The sequence below is a fragment of the Pseudorca crassidens genome, chromosome 15 (genome assembly GCF_039906515.1).
Source record: "Pseudorca crassidens isolate mPseCra1 chromosome 15, mPseCra1.hap1, whole genome shotgun sequence".
NCBI lineage: Eukaryota > Metazoa > Chordata > Mammalia > Artiodactyla > Delphinidae > Pseudorca > Pseudorca crassidens.
The window spans coordinates 26810557-26834201 of NC_090310.1; the positions used below are offsets into that span (position 1 = coordinate 26810557).

General features: G+C 45.7%; 2 protein-coding genes across 3 annotated transcripts in view; one reads left to right on the forward strand and one right to left on the reverse strand.

The window, feature by feature from the left end:
- Positions 1–22: 22 nt before the first annotated feature.
- Positions 23–11507, forward strand: PLA2G10 (phospholipase A2 group X). 2 transcript variants are annotated; one of them, XM_067706586.1, is made up of 4 exons: positions 23–450; positions 1394–1544; positions 3309–3415; positions 11165–11507. In XM_067706586.1, exons 2-4 carry the CDS (start codon positions 1474–1476, stop codon positions 11305–11307), a joined length of 321 nt encoding a protein of 106 aa, XP_067562687.1. In that variant the 5' UTR covers positions 23–450; positions 1394–1473; the 3' UTR covers positions 11308–11507. The 2 variants fall into 2 exon arrangements, with proteins under 2 accessions (XP_067562687.1, XP_067562688.1); XM_067706587.1 differs by lacking the exon at positions 23–450 and having other exon boundaries at positions 467–1544.
- A 1395-nt stretch (positions 11508–12902) lies between these two features.
- Positions 12903–23645, reverse strand: part of BFAR (bifunctional apoptosis regulator) — a 28798-nt gene continuing 18055 nt past the window's right edge. The window contains exons 6-8 of the mRNA XM_067706585.1: positions 17536–17709; positions 15831–16033; positions 12903–14212 (exon numbers count right to left, since the gene is read on the reverse strand). Of these exons, the coding sequence (XP_067562686.1) occupies positions 14020–14212; positions 15831–16033; positions 17536–17709 (570 nt within the window). The 3' untranslated portion in view covers positions 12903–14019. The remainder of the gene's footprint in view (positions 14213–15830; positions 16034–17535; positions 17710–23645) is intronic.

Below are 23645 nucleotides of genomic sequence, written 5' to 3' on the forward strand. Positions count from 1 at the left end.
TCTTCAAAAAAGTCAGCATGATAAATTCTTGTTCCAGATAAAAAGACTTGAAACAGACATGATGATTAAAGGCAATGCAAAAATCTCCTCTGGATCCTCAGTCCTGGAGCAGTGGGCAGAGAGCGGGTTCCCAGGAATCAGGCCGACCTGGGCACGAGTTTCTGCTCACCAGCTCACCAGCTCTGAGACCTGGGATGGGTCCTTTTGCTTCTCGTAGCCTCAGTCTCTCCATCTGTAAGTGGGAGAATACCCACCTGTGAGACAAGGAAGTTGACAACAGATGTCACCTATAAATTGGGGAGCACAGTGCCCGGTGCAGGGCGAGGTCCCAGTGATAGCATCTCCTTACTGTGGCTGATTGTGTATTTTGACTAAGCGCCAGAGTGGACTCATGGCCCTCACCAGAAGAAGGAGTGGCTCTGGGATTCTCTGATGCCCAGCTCACAGCAGGTTTGGAGGCCCCTTACCCCGAGCAGTAGACCCCTTGATGCCCCTAAGCTCTGTCACCCTGGCAGGGCTCCCTTCCTCCTTGGGAAAGGAGGAAGGAGCACTAGATTGGGAGTCAGAAACCCCCAGTCAGGTCAGGTTCTTGTGGGCTGTGTGACTTTAGGGTTGTCCTTCCCACCTGGGCCTCCTCTTTCTTCCATGTGAGATGCAGGGGTTCCAGTCGCACCAACTATGTACTGCTATGTGTCACAGCCACATGGGGGATCCAGAAAAATGGCTGGGATGTGGCCGCAGGGCCTCCCCGTGTGGGAGGAAGCTGTGCCGGGCAGTGAAAATAAGAGATGCAAAGGGCCCTGAGCCAGAGTCTGGAGGGCAGTGGTGGGGGCAGTGGAGACCCAGGGAGAGGGAAGCCCCCGCAAAGGAGCCCGCCTTGATGGCAGGGACTCTGTTCAGCTCACTTCTGATGTCCAGTGCCCAGCACGGGCAACTGGACAGACGTTTGATGTGCGACTTGCAATCTGACTCTGTCTGGAGTTGATAAGGGCAAAGGATTGGGGATCAGGGCATTCCAGGAAGAGGGAACAGCCTGTGCAAAGGCCCAGAGGTGTGAGTTGTTTCAGATGCTGTGGCTCTGTGACCTGTTTTCTCCTTCATGGCTGCCTTGAAGGTATTGATAACAATAGTTAGAGCTCATTGTGTGCCGGGTGCTTTACATGCATGATCTCATTCCATTCCTGGGAGTGAGATCCCCTTATTCCCCTGTTTCACAGATGAGGAAACCAAGGCACAGAGAGGTTGAGCTGTCCAAGGTCACACAGCTAGGAATAAGAAGCAGGATTCAAACTGAGACAGTCATCCAGGCCCTTTTCAGGCTGCTGCCCTTCCCCAGAGCCAGGGCAGCCCCCACCTGCAGCCTCTAACATTTGTCTCCCCCTACCCACCCCAGCTTCCCAGAGGTCACATGTGCACCGACGTGGGCTCATAGAACTGGCAGGGACTGTGCACTGTGCTGGCATCCGCACCGCCATGGCCTACATGAACTACGGCTGCTTTTGTGGCCTGGGTGGCCATGGCCAGCCCAGGGATGCCATTGACTGGTGAGTGCATGCTGGGGCCAGAAGGTTCCACCCCCTGGGGTCAGGAAGGAAATATCACCTATGAGGAAATACCCAAAAACGAGGTTGGGGTTTGGGCTAGGAAGATCCCAGCACGCGGTACTACTTGCAGGCAGAGGACATCCTGGGCAACACGGCCAATGAGGCCAAACTGTGGTGCCAGCTGCCCCCCCCACCGTCTGGCCATGGAGTGATTGATTATGTTAGCTGAAAAAAGTTGCACGTCATTGATCAGACTTATTATGCATCAGAACTGTTCTGAGAACCCCTTCGAGCCCTCCCAAACCCCCATTTCAGAGATGAGAAAAGTGAGGCACAGAGAGATCAACTTGCCTGGGGCCACATAGAGAGTGAGGGGTGGGAACTGGGATTTGAACCCAGGCAGCCTGGCTAGATTCACGCCCCCATCACTGCCCTCTGCTGCTGTGTGAGAAGGGCCTGTTCTGTGCGAGGCTGCGGGCTTGGATCTTGCCATGACTTCCTTTCATTTGCCCTCAGGGCCATGGCCATCCGAGGAGGCAGGTATGATGGTGATCCTCGTTTTACAGATGAGGTCCCTGAGGCTTAAAGAGACACAGCCACTCACCATTTCCACTTAGTGCTGGTGGGGGGCAGGGGCGTGGAATGTGACTGTCTCTTCCCAGCTCGGAGGATGTAGCTGTCACTGACAGATCTTTATCCAGCCTCGTGCCTTGGAGGCTCCTGCCATGGGCCCTGCCCTCCCTCCCACACTCTGGCTGTCTAGTTCCTGCACATCTTTCCAGGTGCAGCCCAGGCCTCACCTCCTCTAGGAAGCCTTCCCGGAAGCCCAGCTGGGCCTGGCACTTCTCTGGCTCCCAGAAGCCCCTCTCCTAACCCCACATCCCAGCACTTCTCGCCACACACGTGGCACCTGGTGGCTTGTCTGCCTCTCCCCGCCAGACTGGGAGCTCCTTGAGGGCAGAGTGGAATCTGGCTGACGTCTCCCTGCCAGACCCTACTGAGGGGTCAGCGCAGGGTGGGGCTGCTGGCTGGATGGAAGCAAGAGCAGTGGATGATTGCACGATGGACAAGTTTACAGACATTGGTGGGTGTTTCTCAGGGAATTTGTATGTTATTATTATCATTACTATTGCTTTCGAGGTGCTCTTACGTGGCAGGCTGGACACCAGTGACACCGTGGGGAGCAGGACAGAAATGGCCCCGCCCTCATAGAGGTCTTGGTCAGGGAGGACAGCTGCTAATCAGTCTTCTCCCTAATTAGGGTCTCATCAAAAACCTGCCCGGAGGGAAGGAACCTGGGCTTAGGAGAGGGTGTGATCAGGAGACTGTCAGAGCCTGGGGAGATGTGGGATCTGGATGGCATCCTGGGGGTGGGGCGGGTACTCAGGCTGAGACCTAGAGCAGGAAGAGGGGGCATGAAGTTCTCCCAGGCAGGGGGCAGAGTGTGGGCAAAGTCAGGAGATGGGGAGGGTGTGGCTCGCTCCAGGAACAGAGAAGAGACCACTGTGGCTGGAGCTCGGAGACTCAGAGAGTGAGGCAGGCAGGGGCCAGGCTCGAGTGTGGCAGAGGGATGGAGGCAGCGCAGGACACACTGAGGTCGGTGGAATTATTTCCCAAGATGGGGATTCTCAGGGAGAAGGCTTGGACCAGAAGATGCTGTCACCCTGTGGGTCCTCACTCACCCGAAGTCCTGGCACAGGAGGATGGCCAAGAGAGCATCCCTGCCTTCACCCACCCGGCGGTCTGCCTGTCTGCCACCCACAGGTGCTGTCATTCCCACGACTGCTGCTACAAACGTGCCGAGGTTGCTGGCTGCAGTCCCAAGATGGAGCGCTATTCCTGGCAGTGTGTCAATCAGCACATCCTGTGTGGTGAGTTCCCAGCATCAGACCCGGTAGCAACCACTGGCTGGAGCATAGAGGGACTTCCAAGTATAGGCAGGGCCCATCTCTCCCCATCTGCCCCAGTCTCCACTGTGCCCTATTGTCTGCCTGACATTGAGGCCAAGTGTCAATTACTATAGCTCATTTCTCCTGTGCTGTTGATTTTGTTATGGAAAAGGAATATTTCTATCAGACCCAGGAAAACAGAAGGTAGGTCAAAAGGCTGAATGCTTCAAGAAAAATGGGAATGGTGAGCCCATTTATTTGTCAAAATGAAGAGTACACCTGGGTCTGATATATCCCCTTTGCTTCGCTCATTAGCACTGCCTGCCCCAGGGGATGTCTGAGTTTGCAAACCCTGGCCTCTGGCCAACAGCTTAGTCCATGATTCAGATTCTGTGACGTTGCCAAGCCTTGATCTCTCAGGGCCTCAGTTTCCTCATTGGTAAACTGGGGGCGGAAATCAAGCCGGCCTATTGTAAGGATGAAGTGACAGTGTCACTGTGCTTCATGCCTAGTAGATGTCATTAATGTCTGGTGAAGAAATGACCCAACACAGAACCTCCGGTGAAGATGACCAGGCACTATTTCACTGAGCCCAGGATTTGGGGAAGGACAAGAAGACAGTTCTGTGTAACCCTGAACCCCCCAAAAGAAAGTAATTTCTCTTTCGATTTTCTTTTAATCCTTCTAATTTTGTGAAATTAGGAGAAAGTCTCAGTTCAGTGTTACGTTAGCTGAAACATCCCTGGGTCACTTGCTGGTCCTTTTTAACCAAGAGAGTAGGTTTCTGGCTTATAACGTTATTCAAAAACCATTCTATTCCTAAATTTAATTCTGGCCTTAAAAAAATTCTTCATTATCTATCTATCTGTTTATCTGTCTATCTATCTACCTATCTATCATCTATCTTTAACCACAAGCAGCGTGTATTTAATGAGGATAATTATAACATAACCTGATATCACTGTACATTTTACATGACCGGCCACTTCTTTTTTTTAAAAACTATTGTTAACTTGCTCCATATCATTTTATTTATTTATTTGTTTGTTTATTTATTTATGGCTGCATTGGGTCTTCATTGCTGCCCGCGGGCTTTCTCTAGTTGCGGTGAGTGGGGGCTACTCTTTGTTGCAGTGCGCAGGCTTCTCATTGTCGTGGCTTCTCTAGTTGCAGAGCACAGGCTCTAGGTGCCCGGGCTTCAGTAGTTGTGGCTCGTGGGCTCTAGAGCGCAGGCTCAGTTGTTGTGGCGCATGGGCTTAGTTGCTCCGCGGCATGTGGGATCTTCCTGGGCCAGGGCTTGAACCTGTGTCCCCTGCATTGGCAGGCGGATTCTTAACCACTGCGCCACCACGGAAGCCCAGTCTTGGTACTCTTGTTGAAAATCACTTGGCTCTTAGATCAGTGATGTCTCTGAGCCTGTTTCCTTACCTGGAAGATGGGTGTTGCAAAGATGGAAGAAGTTTTATAACGTGATAACCAAATTGGATGGAAGTTGTCACTTTCTTCCCTACCGTCTTCTCCATCCCTCATCCTCATCTGAACCTCTCTCTGACCCCCACTACCTCCACCTGAGAGAACTGAGGATCTGGTGTGATTCTCCACTAAAACCCCAGCTTCTGCAGACTTGTTCTCCTCTAGAGGGAAGGAGGCTATCCTAAGGGTTACGTAGAAAGATGTTCTTAGATATGCATGGATTCGCAGCTGTATCCTCTGAGTCTGAATTAGGAGTTGGCACAGAGCAAAACTGAATTAATATGGAGACATAACATCAAGGACTGAAAACGCCCCAGACATCAATCATCTCATCCAACCCTCTCACTTAGAATTGGGGAAAATGAAGCCCAGGGAAAGAAGTGACTTGCTTAACATAGTGGTGATAAGCCCACTTCTGGGCATATTCCCTGTCCCCAAACTGCCCCCTTCCACTATGGGTGGAGAGGAGAAGTGGGCCTTGAATGGGAAATGTGTTAAAGACCTTTCTCTTCTTCCTTCAATCATTTTTACAAACCATGTAAAAATGATGTTTGTAAAATATTTATTGGTGTGTCTGCTGGTGGAGTCTGTGACTGTTTGCAGAACTGCCCTCCCTGAACCAAACGAAGAGAACCAAAATATCTATTATGCATTTTTTTTTGCTAAAAATATTCTTATTCTGTTTGGAAACATTCTGAACATAGTTGTTTGCTTAATTATAGGTGTGGCTCATTTTCCATTTATGGGCCTGACTTAAGTATATATTTTTTCAATGTTAAGCATATAATAATATTTACTGGCAGGCCTTTATTTTAAACTTAACCCTTGGGAGCTAGGTTTCCTCTTCAGTTTTTATTATTCTTGAATAACATGAAGCTGTTGGGCTCCTGAGGCCATGGAGCAGTGAGACCCAGGCTTGCTTTTGAAAGGATCTTTCTTGCTCAGGGAAAAGGGTGGGAGCACAAAGGAGGCATAGGCATTGGGTCAGCTCTGTGGCCTTGGATAAGTTACTAAATCCCTCTGAGCCTCACTTTCCTCATCTGTAAAATGGGAATAATAAAACTCTGGTGTTGGGTTTGTATAAGAATCAGAAACAATGTATGGCTTTTCTGTATTCTCCCAAAAATTATTATTGAGAATCTACTCAGTGCCAGGCTCCCTCCTAGGTTTTGGGCAAAACAGAGAAGCAAGGCTCTGTGGTCTAAAAAGAGGAGAGCAGTAAATAGCGTCTGTGCCAATTGTTTTTACAAGTGCTGTGTCGGAAGAGAAAGCAGTGAAGTATTATACCAACTACAACATAGATGAACCTTGAAAACGTGAAGCTCAGTAAAAAAAAGCCAGACACAAAAGGTCACCCATTGTATGATTCCATGTATATGAAATGTCCAGACTAGGGAAATCCACAGACAGAAGGCATATTTGTGGTTACCAGGGACTCCGGAGAGTGGAATTGGGGAGTGACTTAATAAATATGGGGTTTCTTTTGGTCTGATAAAAATGTTTTGGAACTAGATAGAGGGGATGGTGGCAGAACATTGTGAATGTACTGAATACCACTGACTTGTCACTTTAAAGTGGTAAATTTTGTTATGGGAATTTTGCCTCAGTAAAAATGTATCCTCACCCCAGAATGCTCAGGGGTCAGAGAAGGTCTCACTGACAAGATGCCATTGAAGCAGAGACTTGGGGAATGAAGGAGTCGTGGGAAGAGGTGGTGGGAACAGCCAGTGCAAAGGCCCTGAAGTAGGGATGAATGTCTGGGTGGTTTGAGGAGGATGAGGCTGGAGTAGAGTCACCCAGGGAGAGAGTAGTAGGTGATAATAGAATGATGAGGGCCAGATCCCCCAGGCCGTTGGAGGCTTTCCTTTGAGGGAGATGGAGAGCTAGGGAGGGTTTTGAGCAGAGGAGGGACATGATCCGATCTGCATTTTAACCGTACTGCATTTTTGGCTGCTGCATAGAACATATGCTGGAGGGAGCAAGGGTGGAAGCCAGGCACCTGTATGAAGCTGTCCCAGGGATCTGGGTGAGAGGTGGCTTGGGCAGGTGGTGGCAGTGGAGATGGTGGAAGGGGGGCTTCTGGACATGTTTGGCTGGAAGGTGGAGCTGAGGGACTCGCTCATGGATGGGGGAGGGAAGGGGAACTGGCTGGAGTGTTCATGCGAGTCACCCTGTCCTTAGACAGCTGTCCTCCGGTTGCAACCCTGGAGCTTCAATGGCTCTTTCCTCAGAAATCCCTACCCCACCAGGTCCCGTTGCTCCGAGGGTGTACGTGTCTCTGTTGTGCAGCGGCCCCTGGAAATTTTACAGGCAGAAGGGCTGGCTCCTGCACCAGCTGGTTCATTTACCAATTTTTACATATTATTTTTATCTATCTATCTGTTCATCTGTCCATCTGTCTATCCATCCATTTATCCACATGCTTTTTCTGATTCAAACCTAATCCACCTTTCTTGTGAAAAATTAAAACATTCCAGAAACACTGTAATGTAGAAAGTTACACTCCATCCACCAGAGTTAACTAGCTTCTGTTAAGTTTGGCATCTTTTCCTCCAGATTTGTGCATGTGTAAACAAACAATAGCAAAAATCAGATCACACTATGTATATTTTTTTTTTTTTTCACTTAATATAGTGTCTTGGACATCTTGGAACATCTAGGTCAGCCTCATTCTTTTAAAGCCAGACATCACCTATGGCAGAGTGTCTCCATCTTGACACTTTGGACATTTGGGGCTGGAAATTCTCCAGTGAGGGGGCCGTCCTGGGCATCGTAGAGTTTAGCGGCGTCCCTGGCCTCTAACCAACCAGATGCCAGTAGCACCCCCAATCCCCCACGTGACAACCAAAGATGTCTCCGCACACTGCCAAATGCCCCCCGGGGGCCCCAACTGAGAATGGCCAGTGACACGAATGTACTTTATTTTGCAGAGACCATGGCTGTTCCTAAGTCTTTGTGCACTTGTGAGAGGGTTTTGTAGCATGGAGTCCTAGAACTGTTGGGTCAAATGGTGTATCTGAGGTGCCCTTAGAATTTATATGTAGAAAGGACTGGAGAGCAGCCTGAAAGGGGGTTAGAGAACTTGTCCTGGATGGGTATTTACTCGGCAGGAGCATTTAAAAAATGTAAATGATGTTTATTGTAGAGGCTGGGGAGGGGCTAAAGGGAGACCTGGTAGAGATTAGGGAGGAGGAAGGCCACCAAAGTCCCCACAAGCCACCTCCTTTCGGCACTGAGTGGTATAGGTATTTTAAGTCTAACAAATAATGTAAACTAAACTTTGAAATAGCTGCCCTTCAAATTTGGTTAATTGAGATTGCTTTTTCCACGATGAAAGCACCGTATGGCTCAAAGTAGAAGAGTTTCAAATTAGAAAATGTAAAAGTTTGGTGGGAAATAAAACTCCATTGACACTACCCAGACATCCATTTGATTAACCTTCTGGTGGTGGTGGTGGTGTTTTGTCTTTTTTGAGTGCATAATACATAAAAAACATAGCAGTGTGTTTTGTACCCCTTATTTTCCTCTTAAGTATAAGCTCTTTTCCATGTCATTAAAACTCTATTAAAAGAATAGATATATGTATAACTGAGTCACTTGCTGTACACCTGAAACTAACAAGATCAACTAACTAAACTAACTAAATCAACTATACTCTAATATATATATATATAAAAACTCTATTAAACAATCCTCTGTTACAAACTTGAATTTGTAAGGGTGGGCGAGTGCCCCGAGTTGACACCCTACTCCCTTCCTGCAGACAAGCCAGGAGGCCTGGGGTCGGGCAGAGCTGAGTTGGGGCCCAGTCCCCACACCCCTTCCTGGATTTTTCCTCTGTAAGGTTGGGGTGCCAATGGCACTGCCCTGAGAGGACTGGGTGAGATGGGGACCATAGAGCCAGCTCTTTGCCCAGTGCCTGGCTCCGCATAACTGCACAGTTAACGCCAGCTCCCATCGTCCTGACTTTTTCTGTTGTTATCCATTTACTGAATTATAACCAAGGCAGTTTTTCTTTTCTGGGCCGCGCCGCGCCACATGGCTTGTGATCTTAGTTCCCTGACCAGGGATCAAACCTGGGCCCCCTGCATTGGGAGCGTGGTGTCTTACTCACTGGACCACCAGGGAAGTAAGTCCCTGGGAAGCTTAATAAATGAATTTAAGGGAGAAAGATTTTCCCTCTCAGTCCTTTGTTAATTTTTCCAATTAGGCAAGGAGGAAGTATCAATTGCACGATAGTCTGACTGCTAGAGAGGGTAAACCTCTCTTACACTTGCTAATCTCCCTTTTTCTTTAAACCAAGACACTCCAATTTGGGGGCTCACAGCTTTCAGGTGGGCAACAGCATTTAACTAAACTTTGATATCAGGACTTTATCTTCATTGGTTTTTGTTGTTGTTTTTGCTTTCTTTGTTTTTTAGTCAGTTTCTTATATTTGTGGTATAAGATTTTGGTTTTCCATTTATGTCAGTGATAGAATTTATTTGATGCAATTTAATACCATTTAATATAATGAAATCATAATTTATTTAATAATTGACTTACTATTAGAAATAAAGGGGATTTAAAGCTAGCATCTTGAAGCTGCTATGGGTCTGAGTTTGGGAAACCCTGTGTGCAGTCATGCAGATAAACACCTTTAATCAACTCAGCTCATTACAGAGGGTCCCGGGCCCCCTGCCTCCTGCTTGACATCCCCCACCCCTCCCCCACTCATCGCTCCATCCCCTCCTGGTGCTGCCAAGCTCTTCAAGTGTTGCCCTGAGAGAAGCTGATGAATTTTCTGAGTCTCATGCTTCACCTTGCTAGGATCTCCATGGAACTTGTGCATTTTAAGAGGGGATCTTTAAAGATTAGCTGACAGCTTAAGGAGGTCAGCTGCAGCTCATAAGCACCTGCTGTATGCCCTGGATTTTACTGACTTGGTCTCTTTTCATTCTCCCAACAGCCCTTAGAAGTAGGTACTTTTAGTATCCTCATGTGGCCCCTGTGGAAACAGCCTGGGAAGGATGAAGTGATGTGCCCAAAGGAACTATATCCATGGCCAAGCTGGCTACCTCCAGAGTTCATGCTTCACTGTGCCTCTGGAAGAAATTTGGCAAGATTTAATAGTGGGTGTTTTTTCCCCCCCATTTTGTGGATAATTAAAAACCCACAGTCAAAGGCAGATGACATATCCATAGCTGTTATACCTTCTAAATTAATAAGATACAACTTGAAGATCACAAAGTCTTTCCAACCTAAAGGAATGACTGTCTAGCAGTGGAATTCCCAAGGCAGAAGGAGATTTATCTTTGGGTGGCAACCTTTGCACCTCTGTATAAGGTAGGCCCAGGGTGGAAGGAAGAGATGGAATATATGATTGTTACCTAAAACAAACTATTTTCTTATTCAGTATCATGTCATGTGCATATAATGACATTTTACTTCTTCTTTTCCAATTTGGATACCTTTTATTTCTTTTTCTTGTCTGATTGCTGTGGCTAGGACTTCCAATACTATGTTGAATGGAAGTGGCAAGAGTGGGCATCCTTGTCATGTTCCAGATTTCAGAGGGAAGTCTTTTAGCTTTTCACCATTGAGTATTATGTTGGCTATGGGAACAAACTGTTCTCTTGAAGGAGCATCTGAAAGAGACCTGGAGAGAAAAGGCAAAGAAATGCAGGTAGAACCAACATTGATGGAGTTACACGCGTAGGGCCAAGCCCCTGCCGGGCACGTTACATAGGCTTTCTCACCCATGCTTCCCAATAAACCTGCAGAGCAGATGGTGCCCCCATCTACGTGAGGACTTGGCTCAGAAAGTTTAGGTAAGACCACACAGCTAGGAACTAGCAGAGAAGGCATTCTGAAAAAAAAAAGCCTGGATGGTTCCCAGGCACCTACTGCTTATCTAAATGGATCCTTAAATGCACTAGTGTAATACTGACGCAGAAGAGAAGCTAAAAGGGCATATGGACTTTGGACTTCCTCTCTGAAAACACTCCCCTGGCAACTTCAATTTCCTTTTCTGTAAAATGGGCTGAACATCACCTCCCTCGGGAGTTATGGAGAGAGAGAGAGAGAGAGAGAGAGAGAGAGAGAGAGAGAGAGAGAGAGAGAAAGAGAGAGAGAGAGAGATAACGTGGTGAACTGTCAAAGTGTCACCCAGATGCAATTTATGCCCTTCCTTGTCCCCAGCTTTACTGGCTTCCCTTGCATTTATCTTCAAGTCTCTCCAAGTCCCTGCTCTAACCTCAGTTTTCCCACTTCTTCCAGGACCAGTGGAGGACAAATGCCAAGAACTCATGTGCAAGTGTGACCAGGAGATTGCTTACTGTTTAGCCAAAACTGAGTACAACTTAAAGTACCTCCTTTACCCCCGTTTCTTGTGTGGGAAGGATTCGCCCAAGTGTGACTGACTAGCATGACTTGAAATGTCTTTTTTGCACAAGGAAATAAAACTTCTTTTTGTGGAATAACAGCCTTATTCAGTTCTTTGCAGGAGGAAGCTGGGGCCAATTGTTAAAGCTGAAACCCTCGTGTTTGCTTTCACTCCTGTCCCGAACTTGGGGCTGGAGCCAGTTTGGTTTCCAGCTTAATGTCAAAAGTCCCACGCCTATTTTATAAAACCATAACTTTATGACTGTATTAGGTTTGGTACCATTTGAGGTTCAACCTTTATGAAAAGAGCTGAGCCTTGTCTTCTAACCTGCTCCCGATGGCAGGTAGTCAAAAGTGAGCAAACACCTACCATGTGCTTGGCCTTGCTTTCGATTCTGGGCTGAAGCAATAAACAAAATGGCCACATGATGCCCAACCTTGTGAAGTTCAAGTCTAGTAGTTGTTAGCTCGAGTCTTCTGCCCTATCCCACTCCACCTTTAACAGTTAAAATTTATTTCCTGATTACAAAAGTAGTACCTATGCACTGCTAAAAAAAAATAAATAAAAAATAAAAGTAAAATTGAGAAATATATAAAGGAGAAAACACCCCACTCCAGTTCTCAGTCCACAATAACCACTTCTAGTATCTTAGTGTGCTGCCCATCAGTCTTGTCTACAATGTGTTAAAAGTGTAATTGAGACTCTATACTGTATGATTTTCATAAGCTTTTTCCCATTTCTCCATGTCTTTAAAAAAAATCTCTGGAAACTTCATTTCCAAATGTATTAGATACATTTCCAGCTGTATTAGATACTATTTTATAGACTGCTACCTTTTGGACATTGGTGATACTTCCTATTTTTATCAATTACTGATGCGGTGAGGATGCTTGTGAATAAATCTTTGCCCCCCTCCCACCCTTTTATTATTCCTTAACTGAGATTTGCAGAAATGGAATTCTTGCATTAAAGGGTCTGAATATTTTAAATCGACTCCCCATTTTGACACACCAAGCCAAGAGGGTCTGAGGGCGGAGAGGCAGCCGGTGGCCCTGGCTCTGATATGCCTGTCCCTCCTGCAGGCGATAAGGAGGGAGAGCCCAGCCCAGCCTGTTTGCTCTCCACCAAGACTGCTTTGCAATCCCCCCCCAGACAGAGCACGTGTGGGTATTACTCATCTTTGAAGCATGATTTGGGGAGTGGGTGGGGATGGTGTGGGGGGAGGCCAAGGGGGGGGGCAGGTAGGGAGTGCTGGACTGGGAGTCTGGCCTGGGCCCAGCTCCACCAGTGCCACCCAGCCTCCATCTCTTCATCTGAAAAGAAGAGTAACCCTGCGAGCCATGAGGCCAGGGACATGAAGGTACTGCCTGCAGATCGGCTGGGCTATCAGTGTCTCCGGCAGGCAGGTCACGAGGGTTAAACAGGTAAAGTCAGGCAGCCTCAGGGCCTGATGAACAGACACAGGAGGAAAGAAAACATTCTCCCTCCTTTCACTTAAGAAACCTTACGTGGCTCCTCCTCCGCTCAATGTCCACGTCAAGCTGGGGAACTTAAGTGTGACCAGTAGGTTGTACTGAGCAATGCAGATTTTCTTCATGCTTCCTAAACAGTTTATTTTTCTCTACATAGAAGTTTTACCTGTATAAAAGAATCTTTATTTTTATTTCAAGTAACTTCTTTAAACTTTCAGAAGCAAAGTTTGAGTGAAATCTTCAAAGATACAAAGGGTTAATGAATGGTTCATGGAGTCACAAAAAAACATTTTGGATGCCAGCTTATCTCTGCAGGGCCAGTCTTCAGGTTGACCGCCTTTCACACCTGCTGCTGTCACACTGGAAGGGAATCAAAGGCCACAGTTCATTTCATATTTACAATTACAGCACTTGGTGTAATTATACTTGTTGTTTTATACATCAGAACAGAGTGTACGGTGGGAGGTCAATGTACAAAATGTTTCCTTAAACAAATGGACTAGCCTGGATTTTACAAATTAAATTCTTAAAAACAAAACAAAGTAAACCCCAAAACAACAATTTTAAGTAGCACTGAAGCAGCTCGGCCTGATGTGAATTACTCTCCATGAAATGCCTGACATCCCACTCAATTCCCCCAGAAAAAGAGATGCAAACTTTCAACGATTACAAGTAGAAAACAGTGATGGCAAGTCTAACCACCATCATTCTAATCTTGAACTGAATCCTTTCAGAGGTTTAACTCTGAAACCGTCTAGCAACTCTTAAATAAGACAGAGTCGCCAACCGGATTTTGCTTTTTCCTCTGTGTTTTTTATATGCAACTGCCATGCCTATGACAAAATCTCCTGTTCTCCTAAACTTAACTTAGAGGACAGGCCTGGGCCTGGGCTCAGTCTCAGGGCTCCAACTTGCCCTGGGAGCCTTGTGTCAGTCTCTGAGGTTATTAGCGCAAGCGGGACTGAGACCCACTCCATGTACTCTGAGAACCCTGGGTCCCTGCCAGGTGTCATGGACTGGGCCTCCCAAGACCCCACGAGGAAGGTGGCTGGGTGGGAGGCACGGTGGCTTTGTCAGCCAAGCGCTGGGGCGCCAGTCCCTGCTGCCACAGGCAGAGGGAGAAGACCTGGCTGTAGCCTTTGACAGACAAAGCAGCACCTTGTTTACTAGGGGCAGAAAATAGGGTGTCCGCTCCCCATCCCCCTCGTCACACTTAAGCATCAGAGCTTGGCTGGCAGGGAGGCTGGAAGAGTCCCTCAGAGGCTGGGCAGCGTCAGTCACAACACCTGGGTTTCCAGCCGTCGGACCTCCTTAACCACGTGATCAATGTTAATAATTGGGTTAAAGTACAGGGCCCAGTAAAACAGACAGTTGCAAACAAATTGAGGGATGAGGGGCCAGAACATGGCCACAAAAAGCCCCTGTGTTGATACTTTCCAAAAGTGGCTCCACATCCTCTGAGGCACAGTCCTGAAAAAGGAAGAGAAGCATTTGAGAGGCAGAATAGTGATGGCGTTTCTAACGACAGCGCCGAGGCACTCAGACCCTGGGCCTTTGCCTGATGCGGTCTGGCTGCCAGTGCTGCAGAGACCTTGTTTCCTGTCCCCAGTGCCCCAGACATACCTTTCCTGACCACTCCACCTTCAACTCCCAGGACGCAGCCTAGAGGGTGCCTCCTCAGGGCACTGTCGCCCAGTCCCCACGCCTGGTCCCACAGGCGAGGCCTCCCCAGCACAGTCCCAACTCCACCTGCTTCTTCGCTGGGTCGCTCTTGTACGTATTTAACATAATCTTTTCTCTGCTAGGCTGCAGGCCTTCAGAGTATAAACTGTCTTCTTTACCAAAAGATCTGTGGTGTCCAGCAGAGAACCAGGGGCAGAGTAGGGGCTCAATCAACTGTGCCTGAATAAGTGAGTTCGCTGAATTGAAATAAATGAGGGAGAGTCTTGTCAGGTTCTCAGAACTTTTTATAAGGCTGCTCCTGATGCATGAGGCCAAGACCCCTTCACGTCATGGGCTGTTTCAGGCGGAAAGGATGCTGGTGTGCTGATGCATTACTTCTGCCTGCCCAGCAGCCATACCCTGTCTTCTGGAAGCACCTTTTGAGTTTCCCTTTAGGGTGTCTCCCTCTCCTATTCTCTTCCATGTGGTCTGGTTGGGGCATCAGCTAGCCCCTGGTTGGGGGAGAGGCTGTGAGTGCACACCTGCATCTGGACACGGGGAGCCCACAAACCCCTGCACTTGTGATGGGTTTGGGGTGGCAGGGGGAGGCTGTGACCCAGGCTGGGCCAATCAGAGCAAAGGCATGTGAGCCTCAGGCTTTCACAAGCCTCAGAAGTGCTCTCTTTCCTCCAGGGCTGCTAAGCTGCTCAGATGGACACCCAGAGTGATCAAGGGCCCCCAAACAAAGACGTTGTTGAGGCTGAACAGAGCAGAGCTGTAAGAGAGAGAGAGAGGGAGGGGGGAGGGGGAGGGAGGGAGAGAGGGAGAGGGAGAGGGTGGCCCTGATGACAGCATTTGGGTCTCTGGGTCCAGCCATGCAGGAAGCCTTCACTGGGCATGTCCCTTGGTAGGAAAGCCAATTTAGGTTGGTTTCTCTAACTTACAACCAAGAGTCACTTGACTCAGTGACTGTCTAGTCCAACTCTCTCATTTTATGCATTAATCCAGAGAAATTATCACTGTTCCAGCTGGTGGCAGTGCAGGATTAGAACTCATGCCTACAGAATTCCTCATCAAATCCCTTTATGCTCTGCCACACTGCTGCTTTTCGTAAAGTACCCTCTTCTTCTCACTTGTTTATTCCTCAATTACTGAAGCCCGTCACTCCCCGCGCCGCAGGAATTAGCCAGCACATCGCATGGGGAGAAGGCGCATGGGACGCACTTTGACAGTGAGTGCCACCAGAGCCACCCCAGCCCCAACACAAAGGCATTTTCCTGTTTGCTGCTTAAGCAGTATTTCTAAACCAGAGCCCGGGGCGTCTTCTCGAGTCTGAACAACACTCCACAGAGGACTTCTCCTCCACTTGGTATTTCTTTCCCAGTCTCTGTTGCTCCAACCGTCTCCTACATAAAAACACACTTACTTCAGTTCACTTCTTGACCAGGTCCTCCAAAAGGAGAATAATTCCAGAACTGAGAGTAACATGGCATTGACGATGAGAAACCGTGACGTCCAGTAATGGACCTCTAGCCAGTCCCAAGCAAATTCAGCAATCAGCTGGTATGGAAGGAAGGAGTACTTGACAAGGAATTCTCTCCACTGCTTCCATGTGGGCTCTCTAAGATCCTTTAAAAATAACACACAAGTAAATAAAACTACATAAAAATGGACACAAAAAATCATGAGGATTGACTTTTACACAAAATACTGTGGTTATCCCAGTGAGTTTTACATTTATTAAAACATACATACACATACACGCATATGCAACAATCTAAAATGAGATTTCCATCCACAAACTCACCTTGTAATAATTAATCTTACACTGGATAAATGTTACCAAAGAGGCTGAACTGAGATGCTTGTTATATAATTGTGGAAGCTCAGAAGTAAAAAAAAATCTAAGCATGAGTAATCTAAGCATTATTAATAATGAGGTTGAAATGAATAAAAATTAACCAGCTTTACAATTTCTTCACCACTGCAAGGGTAGCTCAAACAATTTCAATTCAACAGCTCATCTGTGGTAGAATGATAACAGGTCATGGGAAAAGTAAACATATACCTTTAAAAAGTAATTTTGGGAAAATGAAAAATTTTCCTTACAGAATTAGCAGGTAATCTGTAACGAGAGCATTTAAACAACTCATAAGCATCCAGAGGCTAATGAAAGCCAAGCAAGACTGTGTACAACGGAGCAGACACTAAGCATCCCAAGAAGAAAGTCAGCGTGATAAGCGGGCAAGGGTTGATGGGGCTCTTTAAAACGGAAAGGTCAGGGGGTCTCTGTGCTCCCAGTCCAGCAAGGGCAGGGAACAGCTGAAAACTGGGTAATCAGAGAAACACTGTGCAAAGGGGCTAACCTGCAGGCTTAAAACTACACCCAAGGCTGAGGTCAATTAGGTAGGCATTTGATTCAAGTGTTTAGAAAAGGGTCTTTGGAGATTTAGGAATTCTGTTTCAACATCATATACGATGATTCCTATATCCATGTGACTTTCGATATAAACGGATCAGAGGGACTGCCCCAAAAGTACCAACGTAAAGGACATTACCCTCTGATGACCAACTAGACACAATCACCCTGAGTCAATGCGATCCACTGACAGTTCTGAAGGAATCCATCAGAGCTGGGGTGGGTAGCTATCCCTGCCAAAGGCCCTGTGGTCAGCTGACTTGATGACTCCCATCAGTGAGCTGGATGACAGCTTACTATTCTGAGGCCAACAGGACGGATACTAACCCTGCCTTGTGGTAGGACAAATAATCATCCTTTGGGGATCCTGTTAAGAGACAGATTACCAAGCTGGAGGGCCCACAGATCTAACCCTTGGGCAATCTGGACCTATGCTATCTTCTTTTATAACAGAAGCAAAGCTGGGTTTTTCCCCCCTAAATATTTCAAGTCCAGAGGGTAACCCCTCTTGCTATGCAATGCAGGAAACAAAACAGGCTTCTGGGAGTGGGGAAGTTCCTGCTGTATTTTCTTTCGTAGGGGCTCTCCTTGCAAAATTCAAATGAAGCCTCTGTTGTTTCCTCTTCTCTGACAGGCGCCAGCCATGTCTCCAATTCCATCCCACACTGAGGAACGGCAGCATGAAGCCACTCAAGGCCCTCTCCAGACCCACCAGAAGCTTGGTGATGATGTCCTCCCCGGAGCTGTCTTCTTGCAGAGGGCAGATGGTATGGATGAAGGGCAGGAAGGTGTCTGTGTAGTCAAACAGGTAGAGGTACAGCAGACAGAGTCTCGGGGAGCTCTTGAGGGCGTACAGCAGGAACAGGGACCTGCCCGGGTTCACGGCCTGCAGAGGATGAGGCGGGTGCAGGGACTCGTTACAACAATAGCTGCCCACTCCCCACCCAGGCTCCTTCCGCAGTCTCACGCCCTCCTCCACGTGGTTTGCACTGGGAATGAATGAATGAATGAATGGGAAGAAGGGGCCAAGTAATCCATCTGTTAGGCTACATTATAGAAAGATCCAGTCTCTCTCCATGGGTGGGGAGGGATAGGGGGATGAGAAGCAAGCTCCTAGGCACATTTAGAAGAACACAACCTTTCGGGAAAGTAATCAGTGGGCACCACTTAATAAAAAAATCAGAAGGCCTCATGCACAAAATATTTAGTGTTGCATTGTGCATAGTAGAGAAAAAGTGAGATCTGTGACCTCAGTCCTGAAGTTACAGTAGATATTTAGCCCAGAATTCATACAGCCATGGAGGAATGTATAGGAGGGGCACTGGATAATGTTCATGTTACAATGTTAGGTGAAGAAAAGATCTAAGATGTGTAGCCATCCACCTCCACAGTGTCAGTGCCGTGAAAGCAGGGCCTGCCTGATTCAGGACTCAGATCCCCTTTCTAAAGGACCACCTGGCTCACAAGAGATGTCAGTACATGTTTGCGGAATGAATACAAAAATAAAACAGCTGTTTTAAGTACACTCAGAAAATTGTCTAGAAGAAAACAGAGCAAAACGCAATATTACCCATGTCTGAATCTCAGGTGGGATTAGGGTCAATTTATTTTCATTTTCTTCACTTCTGTAAATTTTGCTATAATGAATGTACATTTATATTTTTCCTGATTATAAAAGAAACTTAAATATGATTCAACTTACTTGATGCTACTAAGCATCAAGTAAAATGGGCAAAAGATGTGAATGGACACTTCACCAAAGAAGATAGCAAATACGCACATGAAAAGAGGCTCATTATTACTAATCCTTAGAGAAATGCAAATTAGGCCAGTGAGATACCACTGCGCACTAATTAAAAAGGGGAGGGATGGGAAGGAGGGCTTACAAAGGGGCGGGAAGAAGCTTTTGGGAGTGATGTATACGTTCACTATCTTGATTGTGGCGATGGTTTCACAGGTGTGTATATATGTCAAAACTTAGCAAATTGTACACTTTAAATATGTGTATGTCAATTATAGCTCAACAAAACTGTTAAAACATATTCAACTTATTTGATGCTATTAGTGGCTTACCAATAAAGCTTTTAAAGTGTGATAACGGTTACATTTAAGAAGACAGTCCTTCTCTTTAGAGCTTCACACTAAAGTATTTAGGGGTGAAATAACATGATGTGTGGATATGCTTTAATATAATTCCAGGACTGTGGGTGTGGGGAGAGGGTGGAGGGGTACAGATGAATTAGGAGTGACCATGAGTCGATGCTCGTTGAAGCTGGGTATGAGTACTCTCTTCCCTCTATTTTTGTATGTACCTAACATTTTCTATATTTAAAAAAATTTTTAAGAGGTCCAACTTGTGAAATGGCTGATTCCAGGTCTGGGGCAGGAAAGGTACATGAGTAACTTGAACATCTTGTTGTGTGGGAACGGAAACTATCAAAGACTAATAAATCATGTTAAAAGGACTCATTAGCAAGTACGCTGTACCTCAATTCAAAAGTTAAATTTAAAAAATGGACTCAGAGAATGATTTGAAGAGACTCCTATTCAAAAAAGATGGGACAGTTGGAGCATCAATTAGAATAACTATTGAAATGTATTCAAATACATCAAGAATGTCAAAATACTCGGTTATTAATAATCCTAAAGAAAGAAATCGGTCACTTTTGGAGGACAACAGGGAAGCAAATTCTGAAACTGGTAAGTAAATGGAGAAGATCAAGCATTTAACCTGCCCTTCTGGTATAAACTGTACTTAGGATAATCAAAATGGCTGTTGACAGAAGATTTCCTTTTTATTAAAGATGTATGTCAGCTAACAAGATGAAAAAGAAATGAGAGAGTTACAGTATCACCATTTGGCAACCCTTAACGAACTAATGGATCTAAACAATCAATGATCATGGGACATTATGCGCCTCTTGATGGAAGAAAATACCACACCTATAAAGCAGCCTTGCTGAAACACCAAACCTAGACCAAAGTAAGCCTCTAGTCCTAACTCCTAGATTATAGGATATGCAGGGGAAGAAGGGACCTGTTAGGTGACACCACAGAGAGATAACTGGCAAAGTACAAAACGTCAGAAAACTACAGGAGAAAATGATCTGGTTTCTTCAACAAATAAATGCAGGGTAATGACAGAGGAAGGGAGAATCTACAGACTGAAAGAGACTTAAGAGACATGACAACAACAAACAACCCAATTAAAAAAAATTCAGAAGACCTGCATAGACATTTTTCCAAAGAAGACAGTGAGATGGCCAATAGGCCCATGAAAAGATGCTCAACATCACTAAGTATCAGAGAAATGCAAATCAAAACCACAATGAGCTATCACCTCACACCTGTCAGAAAAGCCATCACCAAAAGCACCACAGATAACAAATGCTAGAGAGGGTGTGGAGAAACGGGAACCCCTGTACACGGTTGGTGGGAATGTAAATTGCTGCAGCCACTGTGGAAAACAGTATGGGTGGTCCTCAAAAAACTAAAAATAGAGATACCATATGATCCAGCAATCCCACTCCTTGGAATATATCCAAAGAAAACAAAAACACTAATTTGAAAAGATGCAGGCACCCCAATGTTCATAAGAGCATTATTTGCAATTGCCAAGATATGGAAGCAACCTAAGTATCCATCAACAGATGAATGGGTAAAGATGCTGTGGCATATAAATACACACACACACACACACACACACACACACACACAATGGAATACTACCCTTCCATAAAAAGAATGAAACTTTATCATTTTGCAACAACATGGATGGACCCGGGGCTATTATGCTTAGTGAAATAAGTCAGACATAGAAAAATAAGTAGGTATATTTTGACTTATATGTGGAATCTAAAAAATAAAACAAACAAATGCCTATAACAAAACAGAAACCAACTCACAGATATAGAGAACCAACTAGTGGTTACCAGTGGGGAGAGGGAAGGTGGGAGGGGCAAGACAGGGGTAGGGGATTAAGAGGTACAAACTACTATATATAAAATAAGCTATAAGAATATACTGTTTAGCACAGGGAATACAGCAAATATTTTTATAATAACTTTAAGTGGGGTATGATCTATAAAAATATTGAATCACTATGTTGTACACCTGAAACTAATATTGAAAACCAACTTTACCTCAAAAAAAAAAAAAAAGACATGACAACCAAGTGTGGACCTTGTTGGGACCCTGGGTGGAACAAATCAACTGAAAAAAAAAAAGTAGGGTATTTGAATACTGACAAATTATTTGATAATATCAGAGAATTATTCATCCTGGGGGGGTATATTGTGGTATTTTAGTTTTGTTTTTCAAGAAGTCTTTACTTTTTAGGGCCTCTCCTGGTGGTCCAGTGGTTAAGAAAACGCCTTCCAATGCAGGGGACACGGGTTTGATCCCTGGTTGGGGAACTAAGATCCCACATGCCACAGGGCAACTAAGCCTGCGCGCCACAACTACTGAGCCTGCACCCTGTGGAACCCGTGCGCTGGAACTAGAGAGAAGCCTGAGTGCCACAACGAAGATCCCGCATGCCGCAACTAAGACCTGATGCAGCCACATAAATTAAAAAAAAAAAAGTCTTTACTTTTTAGAGATTCAATAAAATATTTACTTATGAAATATATGCTATCTCAGATTCAAAATAATCAGGGGTAGCAGGAGTAGGTATTACTGAAATAAACACAGCCATGAGTTGCTGTCGTATGGGTTGATGGAAGTTTTGTACTATTATCCTGCTTTTGGGTATATTTGAAATTTTCCATAGTAAAAGTTTTTTGAAAAATCTAACTTCTAAAAATTATCTCTATATTGTAACGTAGGTGAGACATAGAAATATGGAAGTAGTTCTTCATTTTAAAGCAATGTTTCCCAGCCTTTTTTTCATTATTACCCCTTAAGGAGCCTTTTAAAGACATTTTGTTCATAAGCCCTCCCCTGCCCCGTGAAACGTTAACACCACAGACATACCGTGTGTCTGCTTATGTCCTGTGGTCTTTGGAGGGCCACAAGTCACTGCAATACCTAACACTTTTCACCCCTCAAGAACCAATGGCCTTGGGGGCGATGCTGCTCCTATTGGGTGTGCAGGCTCTAAAGGAATACAGGTCCCAGAAATAGAGCCCGAAGGCACCCAGCCACATCTTGGTTAGTACGAGACAAAGGGAGATGACCGGGTTATATGTTTGTAGGTCTGGGACCAGCTGGACCAAAATATCCCAACTCTGGGGCTACCTTCTATCAGAGAAGGAGGATAAACCAACCTCCCAGTTAGGTGGTTACGACGACAGCACTGCTGTGGGGAGCTGTCCCTCTCAGGTCTGACGAGAACAGTGGCACTCAGGGGCAGCCGCACCGAGGGGTCTTACCACACAGCCTGCAGGCTGAACATCAAGCGACCACCCCTGGGGAGGGGCTGAAGCGCAAATCTGAAGGAGCAGACTGATGATAAGGTTCTGCCTGCTCTTTACAGTGCGACCAGAATACCAGCCCCATTCACGCTGGTGAATATTAAGTTTACTTTGACAGATTCTAAATAGAGGCTCATTGCTGGATACAGGACCCAGAAAGGTTCTGTCAGATATTAAAACCCACCATAGGTCTAACATTGGCTACAAGAAGTCCAGAATTTGACCGCATTAACAAAACTAATAATTTATGATAAAAGAGAAGTAGGGATTTTTTTTTTAAACTGACAAACAACACAGAAAACAACAAATCATCTATCTTAGGACCCTATCCCCAATCTTCAAAAATTCTGAAACTAGTGTTTTCTCAGCTTTGAAGCAATACATGCACAAAATAAACACAATTTTTTCAAACGGCACAGAATTGTATTAAATGACAAATACAATTCACCCTTCCACTCAAGTCTCAATCCCTAGATGAAAACATTGTTAACAGTCTGTGTATCCTTCCAGAGATTTTCTATGACACATACAATTGTGTAGCTTTTCTAACGTGTTTTTCTTTATTTTCAGTTAACAACTTGGGTATCATTTCTTGTTAGCACACCCAGGGTCACCTCGTTCCTTTGTAATGGCTACATGTATGGGTGAGCTGTATTTATTTAACCTGTTCCTAACAATGGGTGCTGAGGTTGTTTCCCACGTGCTATTACCAGTGACACTGTGGTCAACATCTTGTTTAATAATTTCTGTGACTCAAACATTCAACTCTCACTGTGACTCTCTGAGGTAATTGGCTGAGGAGGAAACAGGACCAGGAGACCCAGGGACTTGCTGGCGTTGCCACAGTCAGTGTGCCCTGGAGGAGCCTGGCGAGGAGCCCGGGAGTCAGGCTGCCGAGCCCTCTCTTGATCACAACGCTATGCTGCCTGTGCTCTAAATGCAAAGAAGTGAAATTGTAGGCCAAAGAGTAGGGGCGGTTTAAACTTTAATAGTTATTGACAAACTGCTCTCCAAAGAGACTGCGCCAATTTAGGATCCGCACACATGAGTGCCTCTTTCCTCACGTTATGAAAGTTCTTATCCTTGATAATGTCACAGGTGAGAATGACGCCAGCGGGTTGTCTCATTTGTACCATAATTATCAGTGAGCATTTTTCCCCCATAAACTTATTGGTTATTTGTATTTATTTTTCTCCATGATGTCTTTTTTAGGGTATAGGTATCTGTACTCCAGACACTCTATGACTAATAAAAAATAGAGTATTCGTTTTACACTACAGTATTCGCTAAATTCTCTCTGTGAAGGAGAACCAGGTACAGTCACACTGAAGAACAATTTATCAGCATCTGGTAAAGCTGAAGATGTGCGTTACTTGTGACCCAGTAATCCTATTCCTCAGTGTATAGC